This window comes from Eubalaena glacialis, chromosome X, assembly GCF_028564815.1.
Source record: "Eubalaena glacialis isolate mEubGla1 chromosome X, mEubGla1.1.hap2.+ XY, whole genome shotgun sequence".
NCBI classification, from domain to species: Eukaryota; Metazoa; Chordata; class Mammalia; order Artiodactyla; family Balaenidae; genus Eubalaena; species Eubalaena glacialis.
The window spans coordinates 134461664-134480427 of NC_083736.1; the positions used below are offsets into that span (position 1 = coordinate 134461664).

The window sequence follows — 18764 nt, forward strand, 5'->3', positions numbered from 1 at the left end:
CAGAATGTCACCTTATTTGGAAATGGGGTCACTGCAGATATAACTAGTTGAGGTCATACTGGAGTAGGGTGGATCCTTAATCCAGTATGGCTGGTGTCCTTATAAGAAAGGGGAGCACCATGTGAAGACACAGAGACACACAGGGACAACACCATGTGACAACAGAGGCAGAGGTTTGGAGTGATGCAGCTGCAAGCTAAGGAATGCCAGCAACCAGCAGAAGCTAGGGGGAGGCAAGGAAGGTTCCTCCCCGAGAGCCTTCACAGGAGCATGGCCCTGCCAACGTCCTGATTGCAAACTTGTAGGCTCCAGAACTGTGAGGGAAGAAATTTCTGTTGTAAGCCATCCAGTTTGTGGTACTTTGTTTCAGCAGCCCCAAGAAACTCAGACTCCCATCCATTATTTTGCCCTTTTCCCCTTTGCTGCTTGAATTAGAGTGTTGACAACCCTGGGATTTCATTTCCTCTCAAATGGTTGATTTGCCTCCATTTTCATCCATTATCCATCTTCTCCATATATTTTGAAATTTAAAAAAAAAATGTTTCCTGCAAGGTCAGACAAAGGTGTTGGAAAACCTGGCACACAGATGCCATCGCAGTTCTGACACGTGTGCCACAAGCTGTTCGGAACGTAATAGCGGAGCCTGGAGCCAGTTCACGTGACCGCTGAGAAGAGAGTGGAAAGCAGCGTGTGGAACGGTGGACCGCTCTGCAGCAGGGAAGAGGAGCAGAGCCCGGCGCCTCACATCCACATCTGTGGCTCTCACAACAGTGCCGTGTGAGAAGAGCAAGGGCCCGCAGAACGTGTAACCATTCCACCTACGTATAAAAGTTCAAAACCACGCACACTCAACGTATTATTTGGGGATATATCCATATGTAGAAAATGATACAGGTATGCAAGGGAGTTATCAACGCAAAGATCAGCCCTAGGGAGGGAGGCTGGAGCACCTTTAATGCCCAAAGACTGTCTCCAAGATCACGCAGGTTTCTGAGGGTGGAAGTGTATTCACTGACTCATCAACTGAGGGCCCGGGCTGCTCCGCACGGCATCGCAGTGGGAACCAGCCCTTGGCCTTAGGAAGCTCTGATCCAACAGAGAGACGTAAAATGTCAGTGGAGAGGTAAGTGCAGTACAGCATGAGAAGTGAAATGTTAGAAATTTCTGCAACATACAGAGAAATGAAGCATGTGCGTTGTGTGTGCGCGTGTGTACGTGGGCAAAAGCCTCCTGTGTCCTGAAGCGGTTACCTAAGGACCGAGTGCCAACGCAGCTCCTGCTTCTCCTCCCAGTGAATGTGTCTGGAGGAATTGGGCTGAATGGCAGGTTGTCATCTCCAACCTTCTCTCCTCTCTTTGTTTTTCTAGAAACTGCGCATCTGCTCTTCAGTTTCTTTCCAATCCTTCCCCTCCAGCGCTAATTCCAGTTGGAGGTTTCATTGTTAATAATGCCCAGTCTGGGAAGGTCTGTGGGAAGTTCGATGTTCTGAACCAGCACCTTCGTCACTATTATAGCTGTGGCTCTTATGTGTTTACTCTTACCTTCAACAATTACCGTTTTCACTTCTGTATAAGAAGGTACTTTTCACTTATAAATTGAAAATACACTTTTGGGGAATAGTTTCTCCCTGGGGAAAATAGTTCTGTCATGGAGCAGATCAGCTGGGTTCATGAGTTTGGGAATTGGCAGGTGGATGGGGAACTTGATCTTGTTCCTATTTTAAAACTTTGTTTACTGGCAGGTATTTGGCGGTTACAAAATCCATTGGTGAATTTAATGATCTGTTTAAGTGTATATAAAATTACCAGGTAGCCTTTTTACATTAAAAAAAGTTAACCTGATGGTAGCTGGCTTTTCTAATAGTTGCTTTAGCATACCAATTTTAAGCTATGAAGCATTTCTAAAGTTACCCTGTTCCATGGCCACAGCGCATGCCGCTGGAGCCAATCAGCTGTCTTGAAGATGTGCCATTTGTCATGAGGAGACCAAGGACTAGGCTGAATGGATCAGCTCAAATCCATCACTAACCACTGGAAAAAGTGATTCAAAATGCATTCTTCACTGAATCTGAATTATAGTGTTTTTAGCCAAAAGGTCTTGGCAACATTTAAAGAAGTGGAAGTAAGTGTATTGTGATCTTTAAGATGAATAGTAAATATCAAAATGATACAAAGAGTGAGTTTCTAAATGAAATACTGTTTAACATTTTATAATTTCCAAAGAAGAGTCATCAAAACAATGTCCCTTGAGCCCTGAGATTTGATTTGGCTGAGTTAAATCAAGAGGCTCTAACACATGTGTTGGAGGTATCTTTTTGGACAATAAGCCACTTAACATTGACAGGGGCTACTCTTTTGGAATAACTACAGTTAGATCTACTCTGAGACCTCTAGTGTATTTCTATATCCTTGAGTCAGAATAGAAGGCAAAGAGGCAAGATCTCCATGTTAGGGATCCCATGGAAAGTTTCCCTGGGCTAGGAGTTGAGTGTTGTCTTTTTTTTTTTTTTTTTTTTTTTAGTGGAAGTAGGCATGCTTTGAGAATAACCTGCTTTAAGGCTGTCCAGAGCTCTGCCAAGATTAGGTGGATTATCTTAGAAAATGTGTGCAGAATGGTTAGGCAGTGTTAGATATTGTGTATTTTATGGAAAATCCGGCCTAGTGTGTCAGCGCCACTTTGAGGAATGACTTCAAAGCATCTCTTGTAAGAGGAAGGGACCTGGTATTTGAGTGCCTCTGTTTTGCCCTCTGCCGTGCCAGCATTTTACACGTTACTTATCACCGCCCCATGAAGTAGGTAGTATCATGCCCATTTCACAGACAGAACTGCAGTCTGTCCAAGGTCGAATGACTATTATTAACCAAGTGACAAAATCGGGATTTGAAAGCCAAACTGGTCCGAATACAGATTCCCTTCCTTTTTTCAGCTGTGTCACACAATTTTGCAGCTGGTCATAGTGCGTTTTTACAAGGTATAAGCTACGAATGGTGGGGTTAATGGCTTACATATTAGTTTAAAAGTCTGTCATACAGAGTGAAGTAAGTCAGAAAGAGAAAAATACCGTATGCTAACACATATATGTGGAATCTAAAAAAAAAAAAAAATGGTTCTGAAGAACCTAGGGGCAGGAAAGGAATAAAGACGCAGACGTAGAGAATGGACTTGAGGACACGGGGAGGGGGAAGGGTCAGCTGGGACGAAGTGAGAGAGTGGCATGGACATATATACACTACCAAATGTAAAACAGATAGCTAGTGGGAAGCAGCCGCATAGCACAGGGAGACCAGCTCGGTACTTTGTGACCACATAGAGGGGTCAGATAGGGAGGGTGGGAGGGAGGGAGACGCAAGAGGGAAGAGATATGGGGATATATGTATACGTATAGCTGATTCACTTTGTTATACAGCAGAAACTAACGACAATGTAAAGCAATTATACTCCAATAAAGATGTTAAAAAAAAAAGTGCACACAGACTGCTGGTAGAAGTATTAATAAAACAATATAAAAGATTAAAAAAAAGGACATTATTATTTACTTTGGCTGAAGAAATTTCACTTGGAAATAACTTTATTTTGATAGTTTAAGGCAGAGGGTGGCAGCCCGTTTTTGTAAATAAAATCGTGCTGGAATACAGCCACACCCCTGTATTTCCGTATTGCCTGTAGCTGCCACAAGGCCTAAAATAGTTACTCTCTGGCCCTTCACAGAAAAAGTTTGCAACCCTCGTTCAAAGCAAAATGTATAAAGATGAAATAAACTCCTACTTTTGCAGTTCATTGTTTGTCTTCACGTGGGATGAGCAAGTATAGAGGTTGAATTGATTGTTCCTGCTCTCTAAATGGCTGGGGCGTGAACATTTCTCTTTGGTGCGGGGTGGTTTGGATGAGCGCATCTTAACACATCTTTTTCATTTCTTGCCTCCGAGGTGGCCTACAGTCAGACCAACTTTAATGCAAAAGTCAGCACAAGTTAGTCTTGTAAATCCTGTGTTTCTGGGCATTCAGGTGCAGAACAGAACTCTCTTTGCGAGTGGTTCTCACTGGGGGCGAAACTCCCCCTAGAGGCCAAATTGGAAACGGGGGTGTTTTTGTTTTTAGTGTAATTTGTATTGAAAAATATGTTATTATAAATCACTGTCCTTTTATTATATTTCTCCTTTATCCTGGAGCTCAGGCATTATATTGATGATTTTTAAAATTGTGGTTGGTTTGATAATATCCCTGACTTTCACTGCAGGCTAGCCAAAGGGGCTTTGCACAACTTTGTTTTATAACAAGGGGAGCATTGGGTCTGGGAGTACTGAGCAGCTCTGCCCTGAGTATTTGGCATTTTTTTCAAAACCGACTTCCAAGTAAAGAAAGCTCCCTTCGAAAGACCTGGAACTCTGGACTCAGAGGCTGCTTGTGCAGGACTTCTTGCTCGCTGGCAGCCTTTCGAAGTCGGTTTGCAGACTGGGTAGGTTCCCACAGCTCTCAAGGGAGCCTCCAGAGAGAGATCACCTGTAAACTTCATTTAAACAGCAACACAGAGTAAGAAAGCACAGCGAGTAAAATCCAAAGAGGAAGGCCTGTGTGCCTTTCGTCACTGTTTGTACACGGAAAGTGCGGGAAAACCCCTAATCAAGGGCCATCGATTGCAAATCGGTGACCATGGCAACTGAGCTCCCCTTGGAGTTTAGATTTTGCTTGCAAAGGCCCAATGAGGTGGAGGTCAAATTTATTTTCTAATTCTACTGCTTTTAGATGTTTCCAGTAAGGGTAAAAATGGTCCTTATTTATTTGAGAGCGTTTATAGTTACGTCTGCCGCAGGTGTTTTGTGAAATCCTATTTTTCATATGCAGTGGGGAGGGGAGCAGTTTCTTAGTCTGGAAGAAGGGCGTGGGGGAAGAGGTCTTTGTACCTTAATTTGAAATATCTATTCCATTGTAAAGTCTGTAGTGCAGGGTGGTAGGTTCTTTTTGGTGCAAGTTCCTTATGGTGCTTCAAGGCGCCAGAAGTTAATGCCATTCTGCTGCGCAGAGCCGTGGTGCCTTGAGCGTCTTGATTAGCCAAGGATTGGTTTTACCCTTTTTTTAGGCTTGCATAAATTTCTGGCTTAAGTGAAATACCGGGCAAACAACAGTTAAGTTTTTTGGCTGAGTCTTTATTAAAGCCCAGTTCATTCATTCATTTAATGAATACCTATTAAGTACCTACTGGGTGCCAGGCACTGTACCAGGTGCTGTAACTTGCAGCATTAAGTAAAACAGACCAGAATCCTCATCTGCTGGGGGCTCGTATTCTGGTAGGGGCTTGTATTCTGGTGGGAGCTTGTATTCTGGTGGGAGCTTGTATTCTGGTAGGGGCTTGTATTCTGGTGGGAGCTTGTATTCTGGTAGGGGCTTGTATTCTGGTGGGAGCTTGTATTCTGGTGGGAGCTTGTATTCTGGTGGGAGCTTGTATTCTGGTGTGTGGGGTGGACAGCAGCAACAGGTTATCTGAAAGGTGGTAAGTGGTAGGGAAAGGAGACAGAGGGAGAGAGAGGGGCAGAGAGAGAAAGAGAGGAGGGAGACAGAGACAGAGGGAGAGGGGGAAGAGAGGTGAAGGGACACAGAGGGAGGGACAGAGAGGGAGATACCGTGAGACCATTGAGGTTAGTTGGCTTGAATTTAAAGAGAGACACAATTGAGGCCATGTTGTGACTTTAAAATTTGATTTTTTAAATAATGCCACCTTTATGTAGCTTTATTTGAAGGGGTTGGGGGGGATCTCAGAGATTGCTTGCCTAGATGAGTTTTCCTAACTATGTTTCTTACTCTAAAACTCCTTCTCTACTGAGACTGGGACCAGTCTCATCCAACCTGGTTTCTTGAAAAATAGAGATCACTTGGACGCACTTTTCCCTGGGTGGAAAGGATACTGCCGTGTTAGGAGACGTCAGCTAGAGCTGGTCCTGCCACTGACTCACGCTGGGGTCTTGTCCTGCCCTCTCTAGGCTTTCCTGTCATCTTCTCTGTAATAGGAGAAGACTGGGCTTAAATCATCACAAAAGTTTTTTTCAGGATCAAAAAAGATAGAAGTCTACCTTTGGTTAGATTCCTGAAATTAGCATATATATAGGGAATTAAGTTTCAATTTTCACTTTAAAGCCAAGGTAGCCCAAATTCAATGTTTTTTAAAATAAAAAGGATTGAAGCTTGATCTTTAGGGGTTTGGGGCAAAATACACTATAACCAAAAGGGTAGCTGACTTTTGTAAACTTTACTATAGCTTCTAATTATTATTGAACCCCATTTAGACCAACAGAGATATTTTATAGATGAAGATATGTATATTAGAGACAGCTCAGGTGCTTCCCAGGGTCCAAATGAGACAGTATTTCCATGTACTTTTTTTTTTAATATAAATTTATTTATTTATTTATTTATTTATTTATTTTTGGCTGCGTTGGGTCTTTGTTGCTGCGCGCGGGCTACTCTATTGTGGTCCGCAGATTTCTCATTGCGGTGGCTTCTCTTGTGGCAGAGCACGGGCTCTAGGTGTGTGGGCTTCAGTAGTTGTGGCACACGGGCTCAGTAGTTGTGGCTTGTGGGCTCTTGAAGCGCAGACTTCAGTAGCTGTGGCGCACGGGCTTAGCTGCTCCGCAGTATGTGGGATCTTCCCGGACCAGGGATCGAACCCCTGTCCCCTTGCATTGGCAGGCGGATTCTTAACCACTGTGCCACCAAGGAAGTCCCTCCATGTGCTTTTTCAAGAGAAGCTTTATAGCTAGCTCACCACTGGCCACGCACTATCCCTGTGGTAGTTAACTTTCTTCCTAGTATTTCTAGGGTCAGACCTAATTTGTAGAAGAATTGGTTGTGGCGTCAGCATTCAGTTATTATCCTTTCATTGTTGAAAAGGACGCTAATAATTTGTTAGCAAATATATCATGTACTGTTCTAAGCCCTTCACGTGTATTACTTCATTTTGCCCGACTATGCTGTAGTAAGATAGAGATAATAGCAACTGAAGCCCAGAGAAGTGAAATAATCTACCCAAGGTCAAATAGTGAATTGCACAGTTGGGATTTGAGTGGAGTCGGCTCAGTACCTGTGCTGTTCAGTGTCAGGCTGCTCCAGCTCCTGTACATTTCAAGGGTCTGTTGCAACCTTTCAACAAAGAGAGGCTCACTGATGACATTTGAAAGCAAACCTCATCATGGAACTAACCCATGTTACCCAGACCCTTGGATTTCTCAGCTTTGTACTCAATCCAGCTTTTAATAGCATTTTCTAGGGTAACTCTAAAAATGAGGGCTTTAGACATAAAGACTGCATATTATTTGATTCTGTTTATATGAAATGTCCAGAATGGTCAAATCTATAGAGATAGAAAGCAAATATGTGATAGGGGCTGGGGGAATGGGGAGTGATAAGTGACTACTAATGGGTATGGGGTTTTTCGGGGGAAGTGATGAAAATGTTCTAAAACCGATTGTGGTGATGGTTGTGCAATTCTGCAGATATACTTAAAACTGTTCAATTGTTCACTTGAAAGGGGTGTGTTATATAGTATGTGAGTTATAGCTCAATCAGATAGTTAAAAATAAGGGGAAAAGGAGGACTTCCCTCTTATATTTAGTTCATGTTATTTATTTTTTTAAAATATTTATTTATTTGGCTGCGCCAGGTCTTAGTTGCGGTGTGCGGGATCTTTAATTGCAGCATGTGAACTCTTAGTTGTGGCATGCGGGCTCTAGTTCCCTGACCAGGGATTGAACCCAGGCCGCCTGTATTGGGAGCACGGAGTCCTAGCCACTGGACCACCAGGGAAGTCCCTATTTAGTTCATTTTAAATTGAAGTTTTTAAATGAGGATTGATGAAAACAGGAAGACTCATCTTTCTTTTATGGTTTATAAACAGGACCGTGAAGACTGAGTTGATTACGTAACCCAGCATTTGAAATGTCTTACGTTGACTTGACAGTAATAATTTAACATGTGTTTGAAGACATTGACTTATATGATAAAAATGTTTTAAATATTATAGCATCTGATTACTAAAAGTAATTTTATATCCGTTCCTGATGAAAATCCCCCAAATATGTAATATTGTTTAGTCAGTAGAATAATTTCAGAGCAGAAACATCTGACTTGCTCTATCCAGTCCATCTCATCCGTTCTGCTGTCTCAGAGAATAATAGGTTATTTTGACAGGATTTGAATTTACGATTAGAGAGGTTTTTCAAGGCTATATTGTCTGAACTATTTTGTCTGCATTTAATTCATTCTAGAGTTATTCATTAATCTTTTTTAAAAAGTTATTTCTAATTTTAGATCGTGCTACCTCTTAATAGTTTCAGGTCTTTTAAGTTTAGTATTCCTTTCTATAAAGAAGTATTTTATTTTGCCCTAAGTGTTCATGTTGAAGCCTCTGCAGTAGTTTCCTAGTTCCAGTGTTCTGGGATTTGGTGAACTGATATACAAGCTCAGAGCATCATCATGTTTCACAATAGTGTGTGTTTTGCACATAATCAGTCATTCGTTCATCAAGTAGTTATGAGTGTCATCGTGTGCCAGGAGATTGCCGTGACCCAAATGGACCCCCAGCCTTGCCCTTGGAGAGCTGAGCTCTGGTGGAGGAAGCCTGGCGGTGCTAATCTTGTAAGATTGTTCTCACCTGGCCATCTTGCTGCCTCTTTGTCCTGATGGGTACCCTCATCTGCATCTTTTGTCACCTCTCAGGCCTTACTTAAGGACATTGAGCAGCAGTGCACAGCTATCAAATCACACTAGGTTTTGTGCCAAGGGGTGGTAATGTTCTCCATGCCAGATTTTGTTAGTGAGTGGTTGGTCTTTTAATGAGCCCGGCAAAAAAGATCCTATAAATATCCACAGTCACCTTGCTGAATTGGATATGGTTTAACCACCAGTGACTTCATATGTATCTCTCTGTGTCATTAACTTTGATAAATAAAATAACCAAAGCACTACTTAGTTTCCTGTTGTTGCTATCATCTTCAAAAGTCTAAATAAACCCCTGGGTTACCAAGGTATTGTATGTATTCTGAATATGATGGTTTCATTTATGTCTGAATTGTGATGAATATGCCTTATTTAAATGAAGTATATACTTTCCCTAGAAAATGCTGATTAAATCAAATCTTACTAATTTGATTTCCATCAAATCCATCCCACTTTAACTTGCCTTAATTTAGAGAAAACAGAATTATTAAAGGGGAAAGAAGTGTGAGTTCAGCAGTCTCCCCTTTTTATCACTCTGCCTGGCTGCCTCTTAACTGTCTTTAAAAGTTAAGAAATGTGGAAATTTGAAGCCTGTTGCACAATTAGTAAACATTAAGTTTTCTCCCATGACAGTTTGAAGGCTAGGAATAAAAATTCCGGGAACATGTGTGGTGTCTTCTGCTGAGCTCCCCCTTCTCTGTTCCCCCACAGTTCCGTGCACCTTCATCGGAGCTCTTTCCCATGAGCTGTGTTGTGGTTGATCCTTCGTGTGTCTCATTCCCACCGGAGACTACGAGGGAAATAGGGCCTGTCAAGCGTACTCCTGTTTGTTCTCAATTGCAATATGTTTGAAATTGCATACAATTCCGTTCATATTGAATGTTGTCTTTCTTGGTAGAGTTTCCAGTATGGCCTCTGCACCGACTTCTAAATATAATTCACACTCCTTGGAGAATGAGTCTATTAAGAGGGTAAGTTGAGTTTTCAGATTTATCTGTACCTCTTTCTCTCATTTCTCCTTTCGTATTTGAATATTAGGTGCTCATTCTGGGTTTCTTGAATTATTAATTTCATTATTTATTCACATAATGTAAATTCTGTGATACATGTGGTTTTATTAACCCACCTTGTTCAGTAAAAGACTGATTACCTTATGTGTGTTCAGTGAGTTTTGTTTGTAAATCCTTTCACATAACTTCATTTTTGAGAACCTCTGACTTGTGAACTACTTCCAGTGTTTCATTTAAGATACTAGGCAATCTCTTGCCCCTGAAAGCTTTCTGAAGGAGAGATTGGAAGCCAGGGCCCGCTGAACAGGCTGTTAACACCTTCCTAAATATTGGTGTTATTTTCTAATTATGAGGATAAAAGAGTTATAGGACCAAAACAAATACAACATTAACAGAAAATGGTTCCAGGTGTCAAGGAGAAATTGTGTAATTAGAGGGAGATATTGGAACAACTATTGGAAAGAAGGAATTTTAAATAAGCTTTATTCATGGCCCTTTAAGGCTTTTGATACATATTACCGATTATCCACCAGAGAGGTTCATTTACACATCCACAGGCAGTGTAGAGAGATACCCAAGCAATCAGAAGGGAGCCAACTAGTGTCTTTTAATTTGTATTTCCCTGAGTACTAACAAGGGTACCTTTTTTTTTTTGTTTTTTTTTAAAGGTGTGTTTCTTGTCCATTTGTAATTCTTTTGTGAAGTGGCTGTCTGTGTCCTTTGCCTATTTGTGTTCTGGGGTGTTTGGGGGATCCTTTTCTGTTGATTTATAAGCGTTCTTTATAAATTATGACGATCAACTCTTTATAATATATATTATTCTTTATAATACATATAATAATAACATATAAGACTTTTTCCTAGTTTACTGTTAGCCTTTTAATTATATTTATGGTGTTTGGATTTTGAAATACAGAGGTTTAAATTTTTATGTAACCACATCATCAGTCTTTTCTTACATTTTCTGCTTTTGGTGTCATGTTCGTAAGGACCTTTTCATCCCCAAATTATAAAAGTCTTTATTGTATTTTAGTATTGTTATGGTACGAGGATCAGTTCTAAACACAAGAGTAACTTCAAGAAGGTAATTGTAAGTCCTTGTGTAACGTTACTCTACTGTGAAAGTACATCTTCTGTTAATCCCATGTTTTCCTGTGTTAATCAGACATTTGTTTCCCTTATGTTGTGGCTGAATTACGCTTTCTTCTCCTGACCCAGAGCTGTGGTATTTAAAGGCTGTATGAATATTAAATTTGCTCGTTATACTTGTTTTTAGTTTGAGGCAGTGTTAAAGGAGGATGATAATTTCTTTCCAGTCTTATTGTTTATATAAAACGTGTGGTTTTTGCTCCTCATTGAAGAAGGCATTCCTGGCTGGGAACAGTTTGCCTTACCCTCCGATTTATGAAATGCTTAGCTTACAAGCACTAAAACATATTGAAAATTAGCTAGGAATTTTCATTTTGTACCTGAATAAAAAGACTAAAACCATTAAAAATCCAGCAGAGCCCCCCGTCTTTGACAGCTTATCTCTCACCTAAATACACAAGCCGCATTTCTCTTGTTTCAGAGTACTTTACAGAAGTGTGCCTGTGCAGTTTGTTTCACTTAATGTTCACGAAACTCCTTTGAGGCAAGGATTACTAGCTTCGTACATGAAATAATTGCAGCGTGACTTTGGAAAACAACTAGAAAAAAATGAATGAAAAACAGCAATGAAAAAACCTTTTGCCCAAACAGATGTTAGTGATGTGCCTGGCACTGATCTGCTGGGGCGGCTGAATAGATTGAAAGACTCCTTTCCCAGGCATCCAAGTCACATGGCAAATGAGCCTCTCAGAACTCACCTTCACTTTTAGTGGCTAATACTTTGCCTGCCTGGCAGAGCGGCTGTGGTGATTGAATGAGGACCATGCATGGGGATACCTGTAAAGCCAGGAGGCCTAGAGACTTAGTAAAGTCACATGAAGAATTTGTGTGTAGATGGTTCCCAAGGCCCCTGTTGGCTCAAAAGTTCAATGACAGGCCACCCCGTCCTCTTATCTTGTCACCTACATGAAGAAAGATCTTAATAAAATAGGAAACCCAGTGTGTAGTGACTGTTATTTTCTGGTGTCGTGAGAAGATGCTGTAATTACTGTCGCTCAGTTAAGGCCCCATTGAAATCAAGTTTTCATTCCTTCTCTCAACAAAATAGGACTAAATATTTAATATGAAAAAAAAAGCTGCCACAGTATATGTGTATCTATAGAATACACTTAATATTTACTTTTTATCACTTTCTTGAACACTGTTAACGGTAAAGTGCTTGGAAGGGGTGTTTAATTAATATCATTGAAAAGCGTGCTAATGTTATTTACAGACTGAAAGTTAACACAGCTAATGAATGTTGAATGCTGAGTTGTATTTTTTAGTCGTTTTGATTTTCTGTGCCAATTTTCTATAATGGTCACTATTTCTCTAATTTTTTTCTTTGAAAACGATATTTCTGTTTGGTTGCTTAAAATCCTGTGCAAATGTAATGTCATTACTCCTGATGGCACCATTTTGTTTTCAGACTTCTAGGGATGGAGTTATTCGGGATATCGGTGAGGCTCTTCCTCGACTTCCAGGCGAAGCCCGCATCACTGGTAAGGAGCCTGTGAAGTTAGGATTTTCGTACATTGATGAGAGGTCCAGCAGGATCAAGTGGCTTCAATCCCAATGACTCTTTAGAAGTTACATTTCTTGATCAAAGAGTTCTCTCAAGAGCTTCATGCTCTCCAGGATAGTGATATTTTTCTTCTCTGTACCAAAGACAGAATTATTTTGGAAAAAAAATGTGGATTATCTCTTGAAAGTCTCTTATTGGAGCTATAAGTTCTTGTGGTTTGAGGTGATAAGAACAAAATGGTATTAAGGTTTTCCAGTCTATGATGTATGCTTTAAAATGCCTCAACTTAGAGGCTTAAAGTCCAAGTATTCTCTTCTTTGAAATATAGGAGACCATAGTGGTTTAAAATATCTTTCATTTGCCAGATAGCCGAAGTTAGTTATGTTGATGTAACATTCTGATTGTTGACTTACTTTCTTCATTATAAATTCATATTACGGGGAAGGTATCTACTTTGGAAAGACTAGATCGTTCTGGCTTAAGAATCCAGAAGCACCTGACAGCTTCTAAGCGAAGTGCTCATGTTGTGGGCATTCACATTTTTTATTAGAGTCGACACCCCCCTCTCAGATTCCCATTTGGTGATGATACAGTTACCATTGTTTCAGAGAACCTTTCATTTTATTGACTAAGATCTGGGTTGTTTAGCTTAAATGGCCGAAAGCATGGTGCTAATCAGATTAAGGTCATAGACGTGGTACCTGTGTGAAGGAGTTAGCCATGCACCATGAGAAACTATTCCATGTCCACGGACTTGCACACGTGATCCTAGTCTTGAAAAGGAAACCGGTGGCGTGTGTCCATCCCAATTTCTGGATAAGAACAAAGAGGATAGCTTACTTTTGATGATCTTCATATCTAAAGTTTTGGTGCTCTGTATCAGTGCCAGAACCTTCACTGAGGTAGTGACTGACTGAATGAGCATGAAGTAGCCTTACTGGGTATTCTTCATTTAGCACCTGAGGAGAAAGGGATTTCAAAATTACTATGAATAAATAAATAGATAAATAAACAAATAAACAAATGCCATTAACACATTCAAGGACATCCTTGAAAGATAAGACAAAGATATATTTTATTATAACAACTGAACTCTCCTGATTTAGTTTCTCCTTTTGTTTGATTCTACCAAAGATGTACTAATTTCTTGGCCATCTGTTTCATCTCACTTAATATGTGAAATGAATCTAGCTCCACTCTTCTCTGGCCTATTAAAAGAGAAAGAATAGACTATCTAAACATTTCTACTGCTGACGTTCATTTATTAAAAACATCATGATGTTTTGTGTGATTAGAGGTTTGGCAGACCTCGAAGCCGATCTGGTGGTGAGTCCGTGAGACTGTCCTACATGAATTGCCATCCTCTGGTTGAAGTCTGCAGTTCACGAGTTACCTTGACAACCACCTGAGGGGAGCAGCGTCAGTACCCTCTTTCACTTCTGCTCTCCAGCTGTTATCACCTTGTCCCTAGGTAGTGGCAGCCCCATTCGACCTAGCATGGTAATGTAGAAGCATTGCCAGTGCTTGCTTTAGACCTTTTCAGTGACTTTTTTTTTTACATTGTAGTTATTCTTAGCCAAATAGTTTATATTAAATTAGTGCCATTTGTTGTGTATCTTGGTATATATTTCCATTATTTTAGGGTACTTTTTTTATCTTAATAGACAAAGAAGTTATTTACATATGTCCTTTCAATGGCCCCATTAAGGGAAGAGTTTACATCACAAATTATCGTCTTTATTTAAGAAGTTTGGAAACGGTAAGTAGAATCTAAGACCATAAAGATGACCCTAACTGTTAAAGATAATGCTAAACTGTTTCTCTTCTACCTTGCAAGATTGACTGTGGATCAGATTAACATGGGGGTATATTTGCTTCTCAACTCTTAATTTTTGGCTTTTGCAAAGCTCATTTAACACTAACACCTGTATATGTAGGAATAGAGTGAATTAAAATAAGTTTTGTCCTTGATAATCTGGGGAGGGGAGTTTTGTAACTGTACCCATTTGCTAGTTTGGAGAAGTTAGTTAGGTGTAGAACAGTGGTTCTTTACCAGAAGCACCGATGAGAACCGCTTGCGGCGCTTAACAGCCACTACAGATGCCATGATGTACTGCATCCGAATGCTCAGGCTTGTGGTCCAGGCACAGCGGTCATTTTTTAAAACATCACAGATGAGGATGCTGATCTGTGTGAATCTGATGTGAATTCCTTGTTAAGGCCCACTGCTCTAGAACTTTCCAAGTGTTCAATTACAGAACACCAGGTAGCAGTTTAGAACTAGGATGACTATGGTGTGGCTTAGTGCCACTCTACCTTTTCATTCCACGGCCATAACATGTTTGCCATGGTATTTCAAGGAATGTTCCATTGATGGAACAATGTGATGGAGACGAGATGCTCCAGAAGGGAAAGAATGAATGAACAGCTGCTGAGGCTGTCCCAGAAGGGCCTGTGGTGGATGTGGTGGGTTGCCGTTGCCCAGGCCAGCCTGAAGGGGCAGCTGTATTTTGATGGGCTGGACCGAGGAGGGATAAATAGGTCCGGGGCACATGGAAGAGGAGCCCAACATCAGCTTAAACGCAGGAGATGTTGAGAGTGTTGGGGGAATCTAGCTTTTGTTTTACTGCTTTTACCTCAGAATTTCTTCAGGACAGTTCTAATCTAGATTAGTTTGCACCTTTTGATTTTTAAAAAATTATGATCATCTTTGTGTCCAAATTCTGAAAAATGCTGTTTATTACTTTTATTGCCTTAGCTGTGGGAGCCCACTTCTGTAGTGTTCCTAGACCCCCATGGTCCTGAGATTGGGCGTTTTATTTATGTGACTCTCTTCAGGCTTCTAAGCAAGACTGGAGCTGAACAAATGTTTTAGTTTTCCAGAATGTGAAAGAAGATTCTGGAAATTAACAGAGCAGTGAGCTGGATGTCAACCCTTGGCAACAGTTGGCAACAATTGTAGAATTTATCATTTGAACAGATGATTACATACCCAGGAAAGAAAGAAACCCGTTGGGAGTATTATTGACAGACTGTGTAACTGGTATCAGGCCTTTAACTTGGAAGGGGGTTAAAGGGAAGGGGAAGGGGTTTGAAGTAGTCTTAATCGCCTAAGATATTGGAGTGAAACTGCTAATGTAAAATTTTAGTGTAGATAACATTTACTTCATAAAAACCAGTTGCATTGGTGAAGGATGGAAGAGGTCTGTCTTTACAGGGGCTCAAGCTTATTTGATCCAGTAGTTGGATGGGATTGGTTAAAAAGTTAACATACCTGTAGGCTGAACTAACAAAAGTATAATATAACATTATATAATATTATATTATACTGTACTGTGAGACTCATTCTGTACAGCTTCCAAGTGTCAAATTGGGACACACTGAGAGATTTTATGCTAATATATGCGAGAATCGTCAAAAATCGAATTAGAGCAAGTTGTTGACCAGCCACACATGCCCGGTTCCATTTCGTGCTGTCACTGGTGATGAACTGGGGAAATTATTTAAACTGCGGTGCCGTGACAAGATTGTGTCTGTTCTGTGATCTCAACTGTGGAGACCAAACAAAAACTATCTGTCGAAAAGAGACCAGAAAGAAATACACCAAAAGGTTTAGTACTTGCCATAGTTGGACGGTGGAATTATGTATGCTTTTGTTTTCCTCCTCCCACTTGGCGTGAGCATACATTACTTTTGTAATTGGGCGAGCACTTGGCCAGCTTTATTTATTTTGTTTTCATACGGCACTCCAGAGGCCAGGGATTAGCGCGGAGTGGGTGAATAAAATGCCCATTTGACACTGACTGCTAATCTTTTTCTTCTTCCACCAAGTTTTACATAAATATTTTGACCGAGTGGCCACATCGTTTAGTCCAAGTTTAAAAACAAGTAGCTAATGGCAGAAAACATCATATAAAGCAAGCCCTTTGGGTGGTTATGCAGAAGCCTCAAAACACAGTCACCATAGTGTATCTCAAAGTCCTAAATAAGAACATTAATTGTGGATTCTGCTGCAAAACGTGAATGTCTCTCATGTGTTTGACAAAGAGCCGCCATCTCACTGGCCTTTTGAAGCGGATACCTGTGTGGTTCAGGTATGTAAACACTGCAGTGGGAGCACGGCCTGCCTCGGGAGTCAGCTGTCCTGTTTCGTCAGGTGTCAAGGGCAGGTTGCCTGCCCCCGATGTCCCGGGCAGTAGACGCACCGTGGTCTTTGGACTGTCACACGGCCTTCTTCCCCTGGGCGTCCTTTGGGGTCTCCCCCCTCCACTCTGAGCAGCATACTTCGCAGTCTGAAAACTCTTGTTGGATCCGCATTGCCCGCAGCATAAAATCCACTGTCCTTCGTGTGGCAGAAAAATCCTTCTGACTTCCCTTGCCTCGACTCACACCGCTTCTCCCCGTGCTGTTGTCCAGCTGCACAAAGCCCCGGCCCTCTTCCCAGAACCTGAGACCCTTCTGGGCTGTTTTCACTGTGCCTGGGTGCCCTCTCGTCCCTCAGAACCCACCTCAAAAATCACGTCCTCCCTGGAGGCTTCGCCAGCTTCCGCCGAAGACCTCACTCCTTCTCTGTGTTCATGTCCCCGTGTTCACACTTATCGCTGGGAAACCTCCCCTGCCCACGGGCTCTAAAGGTCCCAAACCCCTCCCCCTCCTCCTCTCCCCCTTTTATGTTTGTTTCTCCTGAGCACTTGCCACTGCCTCCTATTTTGTATATTTCACTGCTTTGCCTCGTTCCCGTCCGTCCGAGGCCGGGGATGCTTTGTGTCTGTTCGCCGCCGAGCCGTGAGGCCGAGGACGGAGCGTGGCACGTGGCAGGGAAGGAATTCAGCCGTATTTATTTGTCACGCTCTCTGGCCTTCACTAGTGGCGAGACCTGGTGGTCCCGAACACCACCGTTGCGTTTGGCGTTGAGAAATCCCATAGCCGCCTTTTGACCTTGCATTCAATCTCGTGACTCCAGTGAGGCTATTTAGGCCTGTAATACTCTGTCATCTGTGGACTCCCCGGGGGCAAGACCGCTTCCAGTTTCCCTCACAGGAATACTTCGGGCTCAGGCGCTGTGGTGGGTGAGAAAGACAGATTAACCCTTTGTTCATTCATGCGGCCGTATCCTTATCCCAGAGACACTCACCGAGCACCCGGGTGAGTCTGCCACGGTGCCGGGTGCGCGACATGGAGACGAACAGGTGTGGTGTCGTGTGGCAGAGCCCACGGCGGGTGCATCGTGCCATGAGGTTACAAGGGAGAGGCGGGTTAGCTATACGCTGAGTCACAGAATGCCTTGTAGACGAGATGATGTTCGAACCAAGTCTCGAAGAAGGGGGACCATTTCCCGGACAGCAGGGAGAGAGGGAGGAGGCTCTATAGGGCGCTTTTGCACGTTGCGGGTCCAGTGCTATGGAGGGGCCTGTGTACTGCGGCAGGGGCGGAGGCATGTGCTGGAGCGGGAGTGTGGAGGGGAAGGGAGGAGACGAAGCTGGAAGCCTAGCCAGCCTCTAGCATGTCATCAGTCACCATTCAGCAGTGTGCGTGTCACGTGGGGAACGACACATGCGTTTCAGGAAGGGAAGTCGGGTCGCAGCATGTGTGACAGATTGGGGGAGGGGGAGACTGGAGGCAGGGAGACCATCCAGGAAGTTATCTCCGTATTCCAGGCGAGCAGGTCCTAATCAAGCCCACGTTGCAGTAGAAAGGAGGGAACAGCCATGAGCCAGGCAGGAGGATCTGGGTGGCATTTGGAGTTGGGAGTCGGCAGTGATCACCCCTGTGGTTCTGGGCTTGAGTGGTTGCAGCCGCTCCCATTCGTGGGAATAGACATCACAGGAGAAGGAATGGGTTGGAGCTGAGCCTCCGGGGGACAAGTCTGAATGTGCAGACTTACAGCTGCGTGAGTGCGAAGTGGAAATGGCTCAGGAGCCATTGGAAACATGAGTCTGAAGCTGCTGAAGTGATGAGCGTACGGGTGTCCGTAACAGCCGGGTCTAGCCACAGGGTTACCTGAGGGGACCAAATGGCCAACAGAGATGCGGCTGCGGAGGGAGCCTCGGGGAGCCCGGCTCTTCGGGGCGGGGAGGGGAAGAAGCCGCAGAGCAGAGGGCAGGCTTGTAAGACAAGGCTTTGGTGGAAGTGGGGAGAAGAGCGAAATCTCTAGAAGGAAGGCAGTGGACAAGGGAGTGAAATGTTGCAAGGGTCAGTGAGATAAAGAAGGAACAGAGGCCCCGGAGGGTGGCCATGGGGAGGTCGCTGGGAGCCCCGGCGAGAACAGAGGCTGTGGAGACGGTCCCTCTCTTGCTCCTGCTTCCACTCCCCCTTCCACTCCCTGGTGGAAGCTTCTCCAGCTCCCGGGCCCTCAGCACACTTCTCTCTATTCATTCTCCCCACAGCTTCCTCCA

At 42.8% G+C, this 18764-nt stretch overlaps 1 protein-coding gene across 6 annotated transcripts in view; it reads left to right on the top strand.

Moving 5' to 3' along the window:
* MTM1 (myotubularin 1) overlaps positions 1-18764 on the top strand; it is a 112147-nt gene that overhangs the window by 28658 nt on the left and 64725 nt on the right. For 5 of the 6 annotated variants that reach the window (XM_061179438.1, XM_061179441.1, XM_061179443.1 and 2 more), the window contains exons 2-4: positions 9605-9677; positions 12274-12346; positions 14034-14128. In XM_061179438.1, coding sequence (XP_061035421.1) covers positions 9615-9677; positions 12274-12346; positions 14034-14128 — 231 coding nt within the window. In that variant the 5' untranslated portion in view covers positions 9605-9614. The remainder of the gene's footprint in view (positions 1-9604; positions 9678-12273; positions 12347-14033; positions 14129-18764) is intronic. The other variant, XM_061179442.1, reaches the window with a different exon arrangement.